Genomic DNA, 19,158 nt, shown 5'->3' with positions numbered 1-19,158 from the left:
GTGACTCTGTTTCTAAAATCAAAGTACCCAAAAGAGTTCCGAAGCACACAGTAAAATAAGTACCTCTGTCTCTGCTCATGCTGCTAGGTTCTGATTTCTCATTAGGGTAGACCTAGTGTGGGTTAAAATTCTGTTACAAAATGAACTAGGTCAGGGCTCAAAATTTCCAGTCCTGAGCTACTAGCCGGGCCTTAAAAGTTACTCGCCACCTAACCCCTACCCTGCCCCGGCCTTAACTCCACCAAGTCAGCGGTGAGACACAGAGTACAGAGATCAGTAACAACACACAATACAGAAGTCAGTGGTGCAATGCCGATTACAGAGGCCAGCTGTGTGACGCACAGTACAGAAATCAGCAGTACAGGGGTCAGCAATGTGAAGCAGTGTGGAGGTCAGTAATGTAACGCAGTGTGGAGGTCAGCAATGTGACGCAGTGCGGAGGTCAGCAATAAATCAGCAGTACAGGGGTCAGCAATGTGAAGCAGTGTGGAGGTCAGTAATGTAACGCAGTGTGGAGGTCAGCAATGTGACGCAGTGCGGAGGTCAGCAATGTGACGCAGTGCGGAGGTCAGCAATGTGACGCAGTGCGGATGTCAGCAATGTGACGCAGTGCGGAGGTCAGCAATGTGAAGCGGTGCCGAGGTCAGTAAGGTGACGCGGTGCCGAGGTCAGTAAGGGGACGCAGTGCGGAGGCTAGCAAGGTGACGCAAGGTGCGGCGGTCGTTAAGGTGACGCAGAGTGCGGCGGTCGTTAAGGTGACGCAGAGTGCGGCGGTCGTTAAGGTGACGCAGAGTGCGGCGGTCGTTAAGGTGACGCAGAGTGCGGCGGTCGTTAAGGTGACGCAGAGTGCGGAGGTCATTAGGTTAACTCCGTGTCAGCTGTATGTCCCGGCCGCTGTGCGGGGATGTACTCCTAAATCAGCCACTGAGTCTGGACACTACCGCCGCGGCGATCACTCGCTTCTGTTCTCTTCTCGGCCGGTCTGTAGTTGCAGCAGCCAATCAGGAGAAGAGGGAACAGAAGTGAGCAATCGCCGTGGCGGTAGTGTCCCATCCCTTGTCCTGCCGTTGGCGCACCCCCTCGATGACATTCCACTCGCCCCCACGCAATTTTCACTCGCCAATTGCGAGGGGGCAAGTGGAAATTTTGAAGCCTGAACTAGGTATTACGGTAACGCATATAACTGCACACTCTCTATGCGTTTGATATCTTACTGGCTATATAAAATGTTAGCTGCCATCCTGTTAACTAGTTCAGGTTCGAGCCTTCCAGAAGACTTACAAAATAAAAATTCAGATTTGCTGTCATATTACAGTAAATGTCCAGGTACCACATCCACAAACGAGCCATTCTGTTAGGGATTTCACCCTATTTCTGGACAATTGGGCTAACCTGGGTTACCATTTTTTTTACAGCTTTTATATAACAGCTATGATATAATATCATAGCTGTTATATAAAAGCTGTAAAAAAAATGATATAATATCATAGCTGTTATATAAAAGCTGTAAAAAAAATGGTAACCCAGGTTAGCCCAATTGTCCAGAAATAGGGTGAAATCCCTAACAGAATGGCTGGTTTGTGGATGTGGTACCTGGACATTTACTGTAATATGACATCAAATCTGAATTTTTATTTTGTAAGTCTGAGTGATTTTTCTCGTTCAGCCCACGGGCTAAACAAGAAAAATCTAAGAGAGAACAGCTAGCTTGAAGAAATGGAATGTCCCTCAGCGTCCTCACGTCTAATACACTATATTACACATGATGACTCATGAATCCTTAGACCACCAGAGGGGGGAGAGAGGCTGTGGGTGAGTATAACTTTTTTACTTTACGCCCTAGACCAAAACGAGCGCTTAACCCTTGCAGTGTGGGGGTAGCCCCACTGCAAGGGATATGTTTTATTCTGCCCGGATTGTTCTTTAAGAACTCACATTTATAGTAGGGTATTGAATGTAGAACCTTTTAATAGTTTGTTGCTGTCTGGGCTCTTGTTGGGGACCTTTTCCTCCCTTGGTGACCACTGTGACCGGAATTCAGGAGGGTTTCCCCACTTGGGGGACACAGACATCAGCAAACATCTGCCACACAGACTGACCTTTCTCCCAAAAAAAGAAAAACATTTATCTGGATTTTGACTTTAAAATGTTATCTTTTTTTCTTTCTCCATTTTAGATATTGCTAACTCCTGAGTTGTTAAAAGCCAACCAACATCTTGCTGTTATTGTATTTACTTTTCTTGAAAACAAACCTTACAACAAGGGAAAAGGGGACTTTGCCCGCAAGGTATAGTTTATGGTTCTAAATATTGGATTTAGCTATTTTAACTCCGATCACATTATGCTTCTTATGACACTGAAACTGACCTTTACCTTGCTTTGTTTCATAGATGGACACCTTTGTAAACCCTCTGCGCAATTCGATGCGGAATGTTTCCAATGTTGTGAAATCTTTTCCTGACAGCTTGGCAGAAGGCATGAATAAGATGTCTGATAATATGGGCAAAATGTCAGAAAGACTGGGACAAGATATAAAGCAATCATTATTTAAGGTACATTTTCTTAAAAGCACTGTACATGTACTATGTCTGTCTTAACTAGACATTATGTCCTACAACCCCCGTCCCACTCCTGCACATATTCTGTAAAACTTCCCTTTATACATACTTCTAAATCCAGTACCCTTAACCATCTCTGTAGTACTGTATTGTACAAAATAATGGTTGGGAGCTGGTCATGTGTTTCTGGAGTGCTGTTTATAAACAGTGCTTCGGAAAACACACTTTGGCGGCCATTGTGCTTGTGAATGGCTGTATCACTGGACAGCTCAGATCACAGTCACGGTGTACAGAGCCAATCAGAGAGGTTCTGTACCTTGTGATCACTGTGAATCAATCAGAGCCATGACAAGTATAAACACTAGAAGTGTTTACAAACATTCAGCCCAATGGAGGAAGCTTCCCTTCATCTGTTGTGAATGGGTTTAACGTTTCTCGACACAGCAGGAAGGAGGATTACAGGAGATAAAATGAAAATGGGGGCACTTAAAGTGCCACTGGCCACCAATGATGATGGGATCATCAAGTGGGGGAGATGGGGGTAAAAGTGCCACTGACTAGGGATGTCCCGATGCCACTTTTTCAGGACCAAGTACTTCCCCTCATGTACTTGCCGATACCAATTACCAATACTTTTTTTTAAAGGGACTGGTGACTTTAAATGATCCATAGTATAACTACATGTTATGTGTTATGGATCATGATTTAACCTATTCATGTTAGCAGGGGAGAATTGTAAATCTGTTGTGCATTCTATATGTAGTATATAGTACATGTACATATAGAGTGCACTGCAACAATAGATTTACCATTATCCACTGCTAACATGAATGTATTCAATGATTCCTAGTACAGGGCTACATACAAATAATTTAATCCATTCATGCTAGCAGAGTATAATTGTAAATGTATTGCCTGCACTGTATTAGCAGTGTGTACTCTATATGTACTCTATATGTAGCACATATAGAGTATATACTGCTAATACAGTGCAGACAATACATTTACAATTATACTCTGCTAGTACTGTACATGTACTACATATAGAGTACACTACAGCAATAGAGGTTTTTTTTTTCCAATTATCCCCTATTCCCCTGCTAACATGATTAGGTTACATCATGATCCATAGTACAACTACATGTTATATATGTAGTATACTATAGATCATGATTTAACCTAATACTCTATATGAAGAAGTAAATGTACACTTGCAATCAGAATATAAATACAATACTGGCAAAGTGGCAAAAACTACACCACTTGCCATCTCAGCAGCACAGGCCCTTACTTACTGGTGCCTGTTCAATGGAGCCTCATTGGGTGCCAAATGTTTTTTTCTCCTCATGTGGGGATGACGTCGGCGGCGATGAGAGGCTGAGCGGTGGAGCGTCGTGCCACTGCTGTGGGTGGAGCTACAGACGGAGTCCTCTGGGCAGTTGCCAGCCAACTACATTAGACCCGGATGCAGCGCTGAGCGGAGGAGCGTCGCGTCACTGCTGTGGGAGGAGCTACAGGCGGAGTCCTCTGGACAGTCACCAGCCAACTACATTAGACCCCCACCTGGAGCTCCGCCCACAGCAGTGACGCGACACTCCTCCAGCCTGCCCAGAGGACCCCAGCCACCACGGAAGGTAAAAAAAAAACAGCACAAGCTTCGGCGCTAGGCATCGGGGCATCGGGACATCCCTACCACTGACCATTAACAATTGTAGAATTGCGTTTTTTTTAAACTTGGGTTAGGGAGTTAAAGTGCCACTGTTCACCAATGATTGTGGGATCTTTTTTTACGGTAAAGAAATCATGTAAATATCAAACCTAAAGACAGACCATATTTTAACTAGGGATGCACCGATACCGATACTAGTATTGGTGCCGATACCGGGTGTTAGGGCGAGTACTCTTACTCGCCCAAATGCCTCGATGCCGAGCTCAATACCTGAACTTCCAGTATCCGAAAGCCGGGCAGCGAGTCATTACACGCTGCCCGGCTTCCTCATTAGCCAGGAAGCCGGCTCCATGCTCCCTCATCACTTGGTGACGAGAGAGCATGGAGCCGGCTTCCCGGCCAATCAGGAAGCCAGGCAGTGTGTAATGACTCGCCCCCCGTCTTCTTGATAGGCCAGAAAGCCGATTTCATGCCTCCTCGTCACCCTAGCCTTCCCGGCTAATCGGGAAGTCAGGTGGCGAGTCATTACACGCCGCCTGGCTTCCTTAATGGGACTTCCGTTATCGGTAGCCGGTATTGCCAAGTACCAAAAAATATATATTGGTACCCGATGCAGAAAAAACGGTATCGGTGCATCCCTAATTTTAACCTCAGTAAATACAGTTTTATTATCCTCATAATAGTGCATTCTGGGCACAGAGTTGTCTTTAACAAAAATATAGAGCAGGGGTGGGCAAACTCTGGCCCTCCAGCTGTGGTGCAACTACAAATCCCATGACACATTGCAAGACTCTGACAGCCACAGGCATAACTTCTACAAGCAGATGCATGATGGGATTTGTAGTTCCACCCTAGTTGGGGGGCTGTTGTTTGTATATCCCTGATATAAAGAGTATGGTTTGCTGCATTTGATTTAATACGACTGCTAAAAGTTCAGCAGAGTTTATTCATTTTGACATTTTACATATTTGTTTTTATTTCACTTAAGGCTCCAATTATTGTACCGAAAGCAGATTCAGATCCTCAGCATTGTCGAGTGTCTGCACAGTTGGATGACAATGTGAGTATTACTGTTATACATAGGATTTCATTTAAACTACTGATCTTATACAGACTTCCATGATGATGACGACCACATGGTAAATGATCCTGGGGTGCACTGTGTGTTACTGCCTTCCAGTGATGACTGCAAACTCCCGTAGCTGCAGACTGTGGAACATAGGGGCCACCATACACGTTACAATCTGACCGTTCAATAAAGTTTGTATTTACAAAAACTATGTAATACGAGGACCTACCTAATCTATCCAATCAATTTGCATCCAATTGTGTAAACCGTTACACAGCATCATTTTTGGTAGATCTCAAGAAGATTGTACAATCAGACTATAAAGTGTGTGGTGAGCATAAAGGGTATCTAAGGTCAAAAACTAAAATGAAATCTGTATTCCTGGATTGAATTTCCATTTGTTCTATCCTACTCCTAATAATCATATTGATCTAGAGCTTTGTAAGCTTGCTGATTGAAGATGACCATAGGATGTACTTCCTCATTGCACTGACACAAATTCACTCAGCCCTGTGAATATGCACTTCCTGTACAAGTAGTCACCCGCACACCAAAGTCCAACGTGTCAGTACGCCTTTATTTACATGCTAGGAATACAGGTAGCACTATTAGACAGCAATGTTTCCGAACCATTAGCAGTCCCTTTATCAGGCAAACATAGTGACGATGTTTGCCTTATGAAGTGCTGTTATGCATTTCCTTGTGTTACCACTCCAATCAAGTGTACCATCGGAACTACAACTTGACACCCACAATGTAACATCATCATTGTTTGCTGAAAGCAATGCGTGATGGGATATGTAGTCTTGAGAAATTAAGATTGCATCACATCAAGGAGCAGAGAAAGAGATGTAAAGCACACTGGGATTCCAGGAAGTTGGTGAAATTGGTGGGCAGACGGAAGGCAGCACTCACTACATAAAAGGGATTTGATTACATTATCAAATACAACTCTAGTATGTATTTCTTTTTATAATGCTGATGTTATAACACGATAGTATATGCTGGGACTTTACATCTCCTTTAAAACCTATTAGACATCACCAGCTAGGACCAGCTTGTTTTTCTATCACAACTTAAGAGCCACGACTTGCAAAGGCTATACAGGGTTATTCACTAAAGGGTGAAGAGTTTAGAAGGCAGGAAAAGAGAACAATCTAGGACAACATAGCTGATTTGGAAAAATGGTTTACTTGGCATATACATGTTGTTGCAATAAAGACATGTAAGATAGAATGTGATACCCGTTGGCTTAACATCCACCCTTTGTGACACCACTTCTGCATGTACGCAACTGACGCTCCAATAACGATACCACTATGCGTTGTGATTGGCCGCATGTGTGTGCCTCATTCCCATTTTATTTATGCTGCGTGGCCCCATTTTAAGTACGGAGTGCGGAATATTTCACACCTTGAAAAATGACAATGTTTGCCCTCCAGCAGCTGTGGCGAATGAAGCCGCTCTTGATTATTATAGAAGATGTGATAGTTTTCCCAGTATCTGGGAACACACCATTTACCGTTCACAGAATAGGATCGGAAATCTTTTATCTTTGAGTAGAACTTACAGGACAGAGATTATTGGTGATTATATGGATATTGGTCATCGTCATAAATCTGCACCTGTCCCACACTGTGAATTTTTATATGTCACTTCAAAGCATTCCATATTGTCTTCCTGGACATCCGCACTCTGCTGTCACTTTGATAAATGCCTTTCTATGAAAGGTCTTTGAATTTCTCGTCACGCCTGTAAAGTGATCAGGTGCTTCATGCAGTCCTGCCAGAGTTTCTCATCTGGACATTGAGGTGTAGTCGGAGCACTGCAGTCTTGTAACATGTTATAAAATAATACATAGTGCAGTTATGTTTAATTATGTAAGAATGCAGTCTCTAATTTGCCTCACATGGGTTCTCTCTCATTTAGGATATATAATTTCCCCTGAAGAAGCCCAGTGGGGCGAAACATGTCGGGTTTTATCTGAATGAGTCATCTTTATGTCCTATTTTAATAACAATTGTTGACTTGATGTGACATTTATACTGCATGTAAAATAGACCAACTACTTTTTAACTTTATTTATTTCTAATTATGTAATAAATGAATTCATATTTTTATGCATTTAGAGAGTTTATAGTATTTCTTAAAAGCCCCTCCCCTTTCGGTAATTGCATACCTTAAGGTGGAACCTACTCTTCGTATTCCTTTTAGTCAGTTATGTTTAAGAGCAGTGGTTCTCAACCTGTGTAACCTCAGGACCCAGATTTGTCCTTGGTCATTAAGTCGCACTGCAGTGGAATGCAGGGCATTGCAGTACCAGACGTTCGGGTCCGGCCAATCGAACTGTGAGCATTTGGGGTGTCATTCAAAATAATGGCAACACAATACACCTTCCACACCAGAACGCACAGTAGGTGCGATTGTGTGGTACCGTGCATTAATCGCATGGGACTGCGCAATTACTGTACTAGTGTGAACGGACCCTCAAAAACGGTGACAGACCGTAATAAATAACAAATGACAAATAATCCCACACACTCAGACATTCTCAAACACACATACACACTCCCCAAAAAATATTATTTTTTTAAGATCCACCCAGTCTCCCTAACTTATAAGAACTGGAGTGTATCCTCAGCTTGGGGTCCAGTGTGGGCTGCTGTGCTGTGATGGAGCTCCATCCATATGTGCATTGTTTGTACAACTCCCTTGCATGCCCTGTAGAGGTGCCAGGAGCCAGAATGTGACGTCAGTCCAGTCCCGGCACCTCTACAGGGCACATGTGGAAGCTGTGAGCAGTGTACATGTGGATGGAGCTCCTTTATGGCCATACTTCCAGCCCCCCCAACTCAAGCTGACACACAGGGCCGGGCAGCATATTTTGAATGGTTGCTCGGTGCGAGAACTGATGGTGCTGAAATAGTGGAGGCTGAGGAGTCTCTCACCTAGAAAAGTCAAAGGCATAAGGCGGCCCACTAAACATGGGGCCGCGACCCACTTTTCGCTCACGACCCACTAGTTGAGAATCAAGGTTTTAGAAAGACAGTTAGTGGGATTAAAATATGTTAAATTCTTTCATAAAACAGTTTTGATAAACTTTGTAATGTTTCAGCGGTATAACTGCCTAGCAAACCAATACAGGTTAAAAAGATCATACTCTGATAATATGGTGTTTTGGTCTTTGTAACATGGGCTGTTACCAATGGTGATGCACCGATACTTTTCAGATACCAGTGCCGATACTCAGCATTTTCATGAGAACTACCAGGGTTGCAGCGGTTGCAGCTGGGACCTGGCTCTGGCACTCCACCACTGTCCTGAAATCATTAGTCTGTATTGTTTTAGAAAAACTGTCACATAGCAATAAACAAAAATGTATCAGTACTTGTACCTGTGAGGACTTGGGCAAGTCCTCCGCTTGTAAACGACAGATAAGGGATTCCTGCTGGGGAAATCAAAGGTTCCTGACGCAGGAATCCCTAATCGCACCTAAAGATATAGGTGTGAATGGGGCCTAAGGGTTTTGGGTCAGTTATATTTAGAGTACACCTTTGACAAAGGATTCCTGGAGCTCTTACAGTCAATACCGATTAGTTTGCCTCCATTTTCTTTTCAACAATTACGTAGTTTGTTTTTGAGATTTGTGTGGAGTAACAGAAAACCAAGGTTGTCATATGATATTTTGAGGCGCAGCAAACAAAATGGCGGCTTGGGACTGCCAGATGTCTCATTATAAGGCTGTTGCATTACAGAGGATACTAGATTGGCAGTATTATGAGAAGGATAAGCAGTTGGTTCTGTTGGAAAAATATATGGCCGGTAGAAATGTAGCTAATGCCCACTGGCTACCATCAGCCAGTAGAGGTTTGGCGGCCACAGTATCGCCCCTGACTATACACACTTTAAAGGTATGGGATACAGTAAATAAAAGGGGAGAATTGGTCCCTAATATATCCCCTTTAGCGCCAATTGGTGGTTCGCCCTGGTTTTTACCAGGACAGCACTTATTATATTTTCGGACTTGGGTGGTGGATGCGGATGTTCGTTTGGGCAGATTTATGGTGGAGAAAGCTCTTATCCCATTGGAGGAACTGAGAGAAAAAGGGGCACATTTCCTTTTAGATGCTTTGCACTATTTACAACTCAGTAACTTCCTTCGGGAACATATTAGTCTAATTAGGCCACTTGGGTCTTTAACTTTTTTTGAAAAATGATGTGACTCTAGGTCCCCCCCCCTAGTCGCTCTCTATCTCTTATGTATAAAATTTTATTGAAAATAAGCTTAAGAGGTTCTCTGTACTTTATGAGAGAATGGGAGAGGGACATGGGGGTGACTTTTTCGGACGTACAGAAGGACCAAATACTAGCGCGGCCCCATAACTCATCTATAGATTCCAGAGTTCAAGAAACCAATTATAAGGTGCTTACCCGGTGGTATGGGGTTCCATATTCTTTAGGGAGAATTTATCAAAATGTCTCTCCTCTATGTTGGAGGAACTGTGGTTTACAGGGGACATATTTACATGTGTGGTGGGCATGTCCTAAGCTTAAGCCTTTTTGGCAAGACATTGGAGAACAAATACAGACCATTCTGGGTGAGACTCTCACGTTTTCTCCAGAGGTCTTTTTGCTGCATTTGATGCCTGTGTCAAAGGCTAAATACAAAGCTAAAGTTTTGCCTCATCTCCTAAATGCAGCAAAGAGGTTAATACTGAGATTTTGGAAGAGCCAAAAGGTACCTACAAGATCAGATTGGGTAAGGCAGGTTAATTGTATTATGGAATCTGAAAAGTAGATAGCAATGGGTAGAGAGAATCATGATGCGTTCCTCAGTAAATGGGATATTTGGATTGATTATAGCTCGATGAACCTTTAGGGTGGGAATTTTGGGGGAGGGTTTTGGAATATGGAAATATGGTTTTTATTAAGAGGGTATCCAATTTATTTATTTATTTTGGTTGAGGCTTTTTGCTGGGTTCATGATCTATGGAGTCAGTCTTGTGTATATATATATTTGTTATGTGATAGTGGTAATTCGGGAAATTCTCTTCTTTTTCTTACGTTTGTTTGTGTGGACATGTATATAATGTGTAATACATGTATAAATAAAGATTTAAAAAGAAAAAAGGATTCCTGGAGCACTATTGGTTTTTATGAATTATGGGGACAGAGAACGCAAAGTAACAGGTATTCAGCTGTTTGTCTCTTTATCTCTATTTGAAACCTGTGACAGAGCCAGTGGGAGCGATAGGATGAGCAAGCACTCTGACGAAAACACATTTGTATATAAATTTCTTTGAGCTACTAAGCTGGCAAAGAAGTTAAGTTAAGGAGAACAAGTTACAACACTGACTCTACTCAAAGATTCATAATAATCACAAAAAATTGTTAACAAATGACTCCTTATATACAATCCCATAAAAGACTTGCCACACAAAGTTATAATGTCCAGCTAACAACATAAAGTACTACTCTCCGATGTGCAGCTTGCTGTGTGTAGAAGATTTGAGTGAACAGGGTTTTTCACTGTTGAGCATTTAACAGAGATGTCATATAAATCTTCCTTCTTTGTTAGGATGATGACAATATTCCGTTACGAGTGATGCTGTTACTCATGGATGAAGTCTTTGACCTGAAAGAAAGAAATCAGTGGTTAAAAAGACAGATTACCAGTCTCCTTCAACAGCTCATCAAGGCAACATATGGAGACACAATTAATCGGTAAAAAGCTTTCTTTGAGTTTAATGTGTGTTCTGCCTCATCAGGCCGTTCACTAGACTTGTACAGGTTCCATGAAAAATACAATTTTTATTAACACTATAAAAATGTATCTTGCTTTACACAGCTGTTTATGGTAAACCATTTTGCGCACCTGATTGTTTTCTTTTTTGATCCCAGAAAAATTGTTGATCACGTGGAGGCCATGACATCTCCTGATCAAGTAGCGGATTATGTGAAGAATTTCAGGTAAATTACAAGAAAAATAAATGACAACTGTAAGTGTAGTTGTGGAATGTGTGAGAAAATGCGATTCTGTAATCCTTATCCCTGCTTGACTAATTTCAAAGACGTTTATGTTGCAGAGCAAACCTAGGTGCCCAGAACATTCTTCTACTGAGATCTGTTTCCAGTGCATTCATTGGTGGAGCTTATGTAAATGCCCTTCTACTATCTACCCATTTATAATGTAGCTCATACTGATATAAATGATGTGGGCAAAAGTTTGTAGACGGCTGATCATCACATCACTTCTACACTATATGGCCAAGAGTATGCGGACACCCCTCTGATTTGAAGGCCACTGTTAAAGTTACAGCTTACAATACAAAGATAATTTGGGCCAGGTTCACATTTGTGCAGTAATGCGTGCGAACGCACTTTGCCGTAAGACAGCCTATTCATTTTAAATGGCCTGCCAATACATTTAATCGCACCAAAAACTGCATCTGACCCTTTTACAGGAATGCAGCACATGTGGTGTACTGCAGCACCGGTGAATTGTCTGAGTCTGTTAGGTTGTCTTTCAAAATTAATGGCATGCCAGCACACTGATGCATGTAATGTGTACTACTGGAACTCAGTGGTGTGAACCGGCACTTAGACAGTTGTGCACTTCCAACCTTGTGGCTATGGTTTAAGGAAAGCTCTTTTCTGTTGCATCATGCCTGCGCCTCTGCTTAGAAAGCCAGTTCCATAAAGCCATGATTTGTCAGGTTTCTTGTGGAGGAATTAGTGCCCTGCAGGGCACCATGACCTCAACCACCTTCAACATCATTGGTTTGAATTGGGATGCTGATTGTGAGCCAGGTCTTCCCCTCCAGCATCTGTAACTGACCTTACAAATGCTTTTTTGGATGAATGGGCACATATTCCCTCAAACACACGTCAAGATCTTGTGGTAAGCCTTACTAGAAGAGTGGGGTCTGTTATAGCCAAAAAAGGAGGACCTAACATGCAGCATGCAGAAATTCAATTGTTTAAAATGCACCCGTGCTTTTGTCCAGCAATGGGTGGTGAAACAGTAGATGTCTGTGCCCAGCCATGGTCCAGGTGCTGCTGCTAGATTTTAACATTCCGCATTGCATTGCACAATCCACTGACCACCTTCAGCATTCAAAATAATGATTGTTTTGGTCAAATTGTATTGGATTTTACAGCAGGAATGATCTTTTCTTTTTTTTTTTTTAAAGAAAAATATTTACCAAACCAGCCATATATTGCAGTTACCTTTGGCATTGTCTGTAACTGTAGCATGATAATTTATCTCCTCAAACGGTTATTGATTTACAGAGACTCCTTTTGGCCGAACGGAATATTGGCAGAAACCACCGCCTTCCGAGACCGCAGTATACGAATGCGCACTAGAGTGGCAGGAAAAACAAAGCTGCTGGAAATTATGCCAGGTATAGTGACAACACATTTCTCCTTTCAGCACAGTGCTGGTTCTTCCAGACCAGAAAAGTAATGCAGATGTGTATGCAGTAAAAATAATATGTATTTTTAAAAGCAACCACTGTAAGTACCATTTGGTATGAGCCTCTTGTAATCTTCCTGTGTATAGCAGCACTATATAGAGAAAGTGGGGCAGCACTAACGGCTAATCAGGTGCTGATGGGAGCACCAGGTGGTGTGTGCTAGGACATGAACTGCTTCTTCACTGTCCATTCGCAGGCTGAGGGTGGGGAGGTAAGCCAGCTCTGTTGCCGAAATGCTGCAAAGTCAGGTCACTAGCCTGACTCTACAATATGACAGGTCTATAAATTTCAGGCCTGAAAAGGCAGAAAAAATTAATCATTTGGAAGATAAAACTGCTCTAGTGTATGTATTTTAATTATGTACTGTTTGTAGTTTAGCTTTAAATAAAAGGACACTTTTCTTTTCCATAGATGAACTGAAGCACATCATTGGGGCAGAGACAACGCGGAAGGGCATCCTTCGTGTCTTTGAAATGTTTCAGGACAGCCAACTAAACAGGAGACTTGTATATGTGTTTTTGGAAGGCTTCCTGGAAACATTATTTTCACAATGTAAATTCAGAGAGCTTTTTAACAAACTGCATTCCAGGTCGGAGAGAATGCAGCAATATAGACAGAGACCGCAATCTTCTCATGCACCTGCCTTACAGAAAAGGTGACACTCCAACCTTTCTAGTTGTGCCCTGAAGACTCTGCAGTGTTTTATCCTGGAATTGCTGAACGGCGTTTTGGGGATACTCTCTGAGGCTTGAAAAAACGACGTTTCCACACCATTCATATCATGTCTTGTAGATTATGAATTCATCCACAAGCTGCATAGCTCTAATCATTCTTCCTACTGTTCAAGCATTCATCAGTTGGAATAAGTCTTAACCCACAGAAAATAAGGACCGCTGCTACCGGATTTGTCAGGGAAATGCTTGATGGAAAAGCTTGAGATTCCAGTGATTTGGGAAAAGTGCTAGCTGTATTTTTCTACATATTCTTCAAGCACAAATGCATTGCTATAATGGAGGATCAAATGAGTTGGTGTTGTAAATGGATATTTGTGCAATGGGCAACACTATTGTGGTGTGAGTGAATGCTTGAAAGGTTGCGATTAATGTTCCCATGTAGCAGAAACGTGGAGATTCAGTGAATGGTAATCAAGTAAGGGGAGGGATCTCATTAGGTGATGAGGCTGTTGCCTGTGATTCCTGAACCTAGGATTGGTCAGCAGGCAGTGAGTACAAGCTATAACAGACAAGTTATGTACCATTTGTTCAGATGTCTAGTTTTTACATTTTAAATCAGGTTTTTCATTTACAATCAGTCTGGCGATTTCTGTTTGACTATAGACTAATATGCTGGTTGGCTTTAAAAGGGGGAGCTATCCTTTGATCACACTTTTGCCTGACTTATTGCTCCCCTGTGACTGTGAGCTTTATAAATACCATTCATTTGGGGCCTACAACAGTACCAAATGATGTGGCAGTGAATATTTATTCAGAGCTATTGATGGTGCTTGTGAAGCGGGCTGAAGGTCCGATTCACTGTTGTGTTGGTTGCAGTAGAGTGCAGGATGATTCACCTAGTGAATTAAGATTTCCATACGCATACCCTCTTTCCATACGCTTCAGGAGCATCTGAACATCATTCAGTATGTTTACTTAAATTGGAGAGCTGTGTAAAGCCTGATCCCTAATTTGACAATGGTTTTGAGATGAGCTGGCTATTGAGGGAAGAACATTCATTAAAAAAAAATTCACCCAGCATCCTGGTTCTCCAATAATAAATCAAGGGCTGTAAATATAGTGGAGCTCTTTCTGGTGGAAACCCCTTTTAATATCTTTTCTTTCGGACATATCCAGCACCCTCTGAAGTAATGTAATATTTTACATATTTGGAAGTGTTGCTACCACTAAATGGGGTTAAACCACAACAGTTTGTGAGCAGTGTGCATTTCTTCCACATACAAGTATTGAATTGTACTTTTCCCCCAGTAGATCAGTGTCATTGAGCCAAAGAATGTGGCTTGTGGCACCTGTGTGAGCACGATGACCGTTATCAGTCTTTTCTCTACATAAAGAACTATTGGGCATTGTTGCACTTGCTATCTGATTACTTTAAATGTATTCAAATTAACATAAAACTCATGCTTTTATTGATGACGTTTGTAATGTTTTGAGGGTTATTTGTCCATCCTTTTGTTCTAAGTTTAAACCAAAAAGAAAACTGATGTTTAGCAATTTTTTTTAAATTTTTGGATAGGAGTATTAGCACTTAAGGGAAGTATCTCCATTAAATCTGTTCAGGGTTCTCTTCATTAACCTGTTTATATTTAATTTATTAGTTGTAGATGCCTATGAATAAGTAAACAATGTAGTGATGGGCTCCAGTTACCTGGCGCTGCCTAAATGTGGCCCTGTTGAGTCTAATCAGATACAGTGGCCACACAATAGAAAAGACAATGCAACATATTCCCTCAACGTAAACATCATAAACTTAAATGCTTTAATTTGTCATCCATTGAGGGACACAGCAAGTCTGAAACCTTTGGGATTTAAAAAACAAGGAGGAGTGGCCACACAATAAGGTAAACAGCAAAAGATGATGTAACATATTCCCTCGGCATAATCATCATAAACTAAAAAGAAAAAAATCTAGGCCAGCCCACTACCAGCATGCCTCAGTTTTCTTGCTAGCGTCTTAGGAGGATGGACGTCTTTTGTTCAGCTCTACTGTTGTAAAGACTAATTTTTTTTAGCATTTTTCTCTTCAATTTTTTCAATTCAAGTCTTCAAACAAGACTCTTCTCTACATTGCTGCTGGAGGTTTTCCCTCTTCTGCAGCAATATTACGTGGTTGTTCTTCGATTGTACCAGTACCCTGCTAGACTGGATGTTGTGGGGCTAGCCTAGAAGTGACCTTCTAGCACCGGGCTCCTCGTCGGATGCAGAAGTAGACTGTGAAGTCTCCTCCCTCGCTGTATGGTAGGAAGCATCCCTTTCACTTCTGCACACCCTCAATTTCAGAGTTGAGACCCCCCAATCTTAGCTTCACATCCACCCTTAAAGTCTGACATATATCAGCATGAAGATGTGACCCCTTTTTCCAGAGTGGGAGGACGTTTGTTGGCCTTTGCCGATATTTGGGTGTGGGAGGTGATGCTCCAGAGCAACAAACTCGAGTTTTGTTCCCTACCCTCTGCTTGCTATCTCCCTTCAATCAGTGGTGGAAGAGTGAATGCTTTGGTGGCTCCATGGAAGTAGTACACCTTGAACTAATTCTCTGAGTTTCCCTCCCTCACAATTCTTCTCCTTCCTGCAGTAAGGCCTGGGCCAGTATTTGGTCCTCAGCCACCATCATATGTCAAGTCTCTGCTCTTTCAGCTTGGTTTCAGAGACCATTGTCCTCTCACTTCTTGATTAAGACCTTTGTGCAGGGGTCTCCATGTTGTTTCCTCCTGACCATGCTCCTGTGACTCCATTGGATCTATAAATCTGCTCATCTCTATGCTTCAGAAGACACCCTTTTGAATCCATTAGACAAATGCCCTTCTCTACTCTTGCCCACCAGGTTACTTTCCTGGTGCCTAACACCTTTGTGAGGTGAGTGTCTGTCTGAACTGGTGGCCTTATCTTACGGAGAACTATTTTAGGTTGCTTGCATAGGGACTAGGTGATGTTTAGACCCAGGACTCTCTACTTGCCTAAGATGGTCTTTGCTTTTCACCTTGACCAGGGAATTGTTCTCTCCTGCTTCACTTAACCAAAAAGATATTTCTATCCATTGTTCTAAATGTGGATTGGGCTCTGTGAGTCTGTATCTCAGCCACTTCTTCTTTTAGAAAGACTAATTCCCCTTTTGTCATTACAGAAGGGTGGTCTGGGTTCTTGTTTCCCCATTTCTAGGTGACTCAGACAGACCATCATTTAGGCTTATGGTCTCAAGGATTGGATTCCCCCTTTCCAGTAAGGGTTCACTCTACTAGATCTGTGAGTGCCTTTCTGCATCAGACAACTGTTTCTCAAATGTGTAAGGCTGCCACCTGGTCTCTGTCCCTACATTCTGTAAGCTCTACCAGGTGGATGTTTCTATCTCATTTGATGCCAGCTTCAAGCATAAGGTCCTTCAGGTGGCTCTTTGGACTTGGGAAGTCGCCAATTTCTGTTTACGTTGGGTCTGTTGTCATTTTTTTTGCTGTTGCCCGCCCCTCAATTGGACTCTTTTTGGACATCCTAAAGGTTTAAGATTTATTTTGTCCCTCAGTCGACTAGAAGGATTTTTGCACTTACTGTAAAATCCTTTTCTTGGAGTCCATTGAGGGACACAGTTGTGTTTTATAGTCATGCTTTCAGTACTGCTCTGCTACAAACCTGAGGTATGCTGGTAGTGTCCTATGTTTTTCTTGTCAGGTTTTTTTTTTTGACCAATCCTTCTGTAGGTGGCAATATAACCGGAAGGTAAGAAAAAAAAACCTCCTGTGTCCCACAATGGACTGCAAGAAAAGGATTTTACAGTGGGTACAAAAATCTTAATGGAAGCATAAAGCTCTGTTTTGAAATACACACTTGTAGGCAATGCTGACTGAGCTTGGTTCACCATGTTGTGAATAAAAGCCAGTACAGTGTAAAACACATGCATTAAAAGCTTTTTTTGTACATACCTGTTCATTTAGCATGGTAAAAACAACTATGCGTTTTTTAATGCAATTGGCTCATCCCTTTCTGATTCATCTTATAGACTTAGATCACAGTCCTATGGCAAGTTTAACTATCTCTGCCACCAAATCCTTACACTCATAGTTCCCTGAATTCTTTGATATATAATCCTGCAGGTTAGGTAACAAGAGGTTACGTTTCAGCCGTGTATTGCTAGATCTGCAGAAGGCTTGAACAATCATGGTATTGGATAAACCAAATAGATTTGGGACATCTTAGATGGGCGTTGACAGCCTATATCAATCTTGGCACAATGAGACTAATTGTATGAAAGCTACATATGCATGCCGATCCAGTGCTTGTTCAGGGTCTTGCATTCTGACTGTTCAATATTCAAGTAGGTATCTCTTGCACCATTGACAATGGTTAGAGGCACTTGCAGTGGCCAGTTATTGGAAGAGAAGTTTACAAATCAAATTTCTCTCAGATAATCTGCTTGTGTGTTCTCCCTTGTAAACTGTCCATATTGCTCTTTGCATTGTTGACCACACTCAGGGGCCACTGTATTAGGTATACTTATCTAGAACCCATAAGGGGTTGGGCATGGTCAGGAAAAGAACTCGGATGCACTGTGACATACAGATGATACTTAACTAGTATTAAGGGGCCCTATCAGCACCAAGGAAATGTGCCCCACCTCATTGCACCACCACCAGCCCAATTTGTTAACAAATGACAAGATCCTTCTGCTTGTTGTTGTAGAAAGTGATTAGACCAGGCAACGTTTTTTTAATCTTCAGTACAGTTTTAGAGATCCCATGCCTACTAATGCAGCCACATGATCTGCTGCTCTAATAAAGAGGCCACTGACTATAAGATCTTATGTATACCATTTGGAGTACTATACAATACATATGCTGGGATTTGTGGAATGGTTACAGTGAACCAAGACTGTGTCAATCATGAGCTTAATTCAGGTTCCAATCACTCCAGCCATTTTTTTTTTATTGTACTTGATTGGTTGAGGCCTCCATTTATAGGTAAACAGTATGTATGTGTGTGTTTGTTATTAAGCCCTTGCTTATTATGTAATGCAGTGTCATTCTATGTTTAACATGTTAAAGAAGTTGAGAATTTTAAAAGATATATTTTTTTAATCTTAGTTATTTCATGATTTAGTGAATCTGCAGAGTGCTGCTCAAAAGCTGCTGTACTAGACTGTGAAGCAGATCACAACTTAAACCTGCCATCCATTCTGCCCGCTGTAGAATCCAGCAAACTGATTGTACAATGTGGTGTATATATAGAGTATATTACATGCAGCTATATATTACAGCACTGTTGTCTGGACAGCACCATCCATTATATGGATGCTTTGATTTCATTGCTGGAAATTTTTGTGCCATTGTCCAAAACAAACACTTTTTTATTTTTAGCCTTAATAGTTAGTTTTTAAACAAATTAACCATTTCGTTTTGGCTCTTTTTCAATCATTGTACTGATGGTGTTGGATACATGTTGGGCCTATACTATAAGGATATGCTTAAGCTTTTGAACTATAGTATGACAAGCATTGTTTTTGTTTTGCGTTCCTTTTAAGATGTGCAATATTTATATGCAATATTGGTGGTGTCACTAAGAGTGAGCCCTCTATACAAAGCTATATATTTCCTTAGATGGAAGGCATGAGGACTGTCTGTTTAAAATTATACTGCCGATGTGAAGGTACAGTAAGGGGGGG

General features: G+C 41.8%; 1 protein-coding gene across 1 annotated transcript in view; it reads left to right on the top strand.

The window, feature by feature from the left end:
• The window catches only part of SNX13 (sorting nexin 13), a 109,950-nt gene extending 95,718 nt beyond the window's left edge, over nucleotides 1–14,232 (top strand). Inside the window, exons 20-26 of the mRNA XM_018576335.1 lie at nucleotides 2,177–2,287; nucleotides 2,391–2,552; nucleotides 5,216–5,287; nucleotides 10,875–11,020; nucleotides 11,198–11,266; nucleotides 12,590–12,702; nucleotides 13,186–14,232. Of these exons, the coding sequence (XP_018431837.1) occupies nucleotides 2,177–2,287; nucleotides 2,391–2,552; nucleotides 5,216–5,287; nucleotides 10,875–11,020; nucleotides 11,198–11,266; nucleotides 12,590–12,702; nucleotides 13,186–13,433 (921 nt within the window). The 3' untranslated portion in view covers nucleotides 13,434–14,232. The remainder of the gene's footprint in view (nucleotides 1–2,176; nucleotides 2,288–2,390; nucleotides 2,553–5,215; nucleotides 5,288–10,874; nucleotides 11,021–11,197; nucleotides 11,267–12,589; nucleotides 12,703–13,185) is intronic.
• The last annotated feature ends 4,926 nt before the right edge of the window (nucleotides 14,233–19,158 follow it).

The sequence above is a fragment of the Nanorana parkeri genome, unplaced genomic scaffold (genome assembly GCF_000935625.1).
Source record: "Nanorana parkeri isolate BGI_ZX_2015 unplaced genomic scaffold, ASM93562v1 scaffold64, whole genome shotgun sequence".
NCBI classification, from domain to species: Eukaryota; Metazoa; Chordata; class Amphibia; order Anura; family Dicroglossidae; genus Nanorana; species Nanorana parkeri.
The sequence above is the reverse complement of the archived record's forward strand: the minus strand, read 5'-3'. Positions and strand labels throughout refer to the sequence as shown.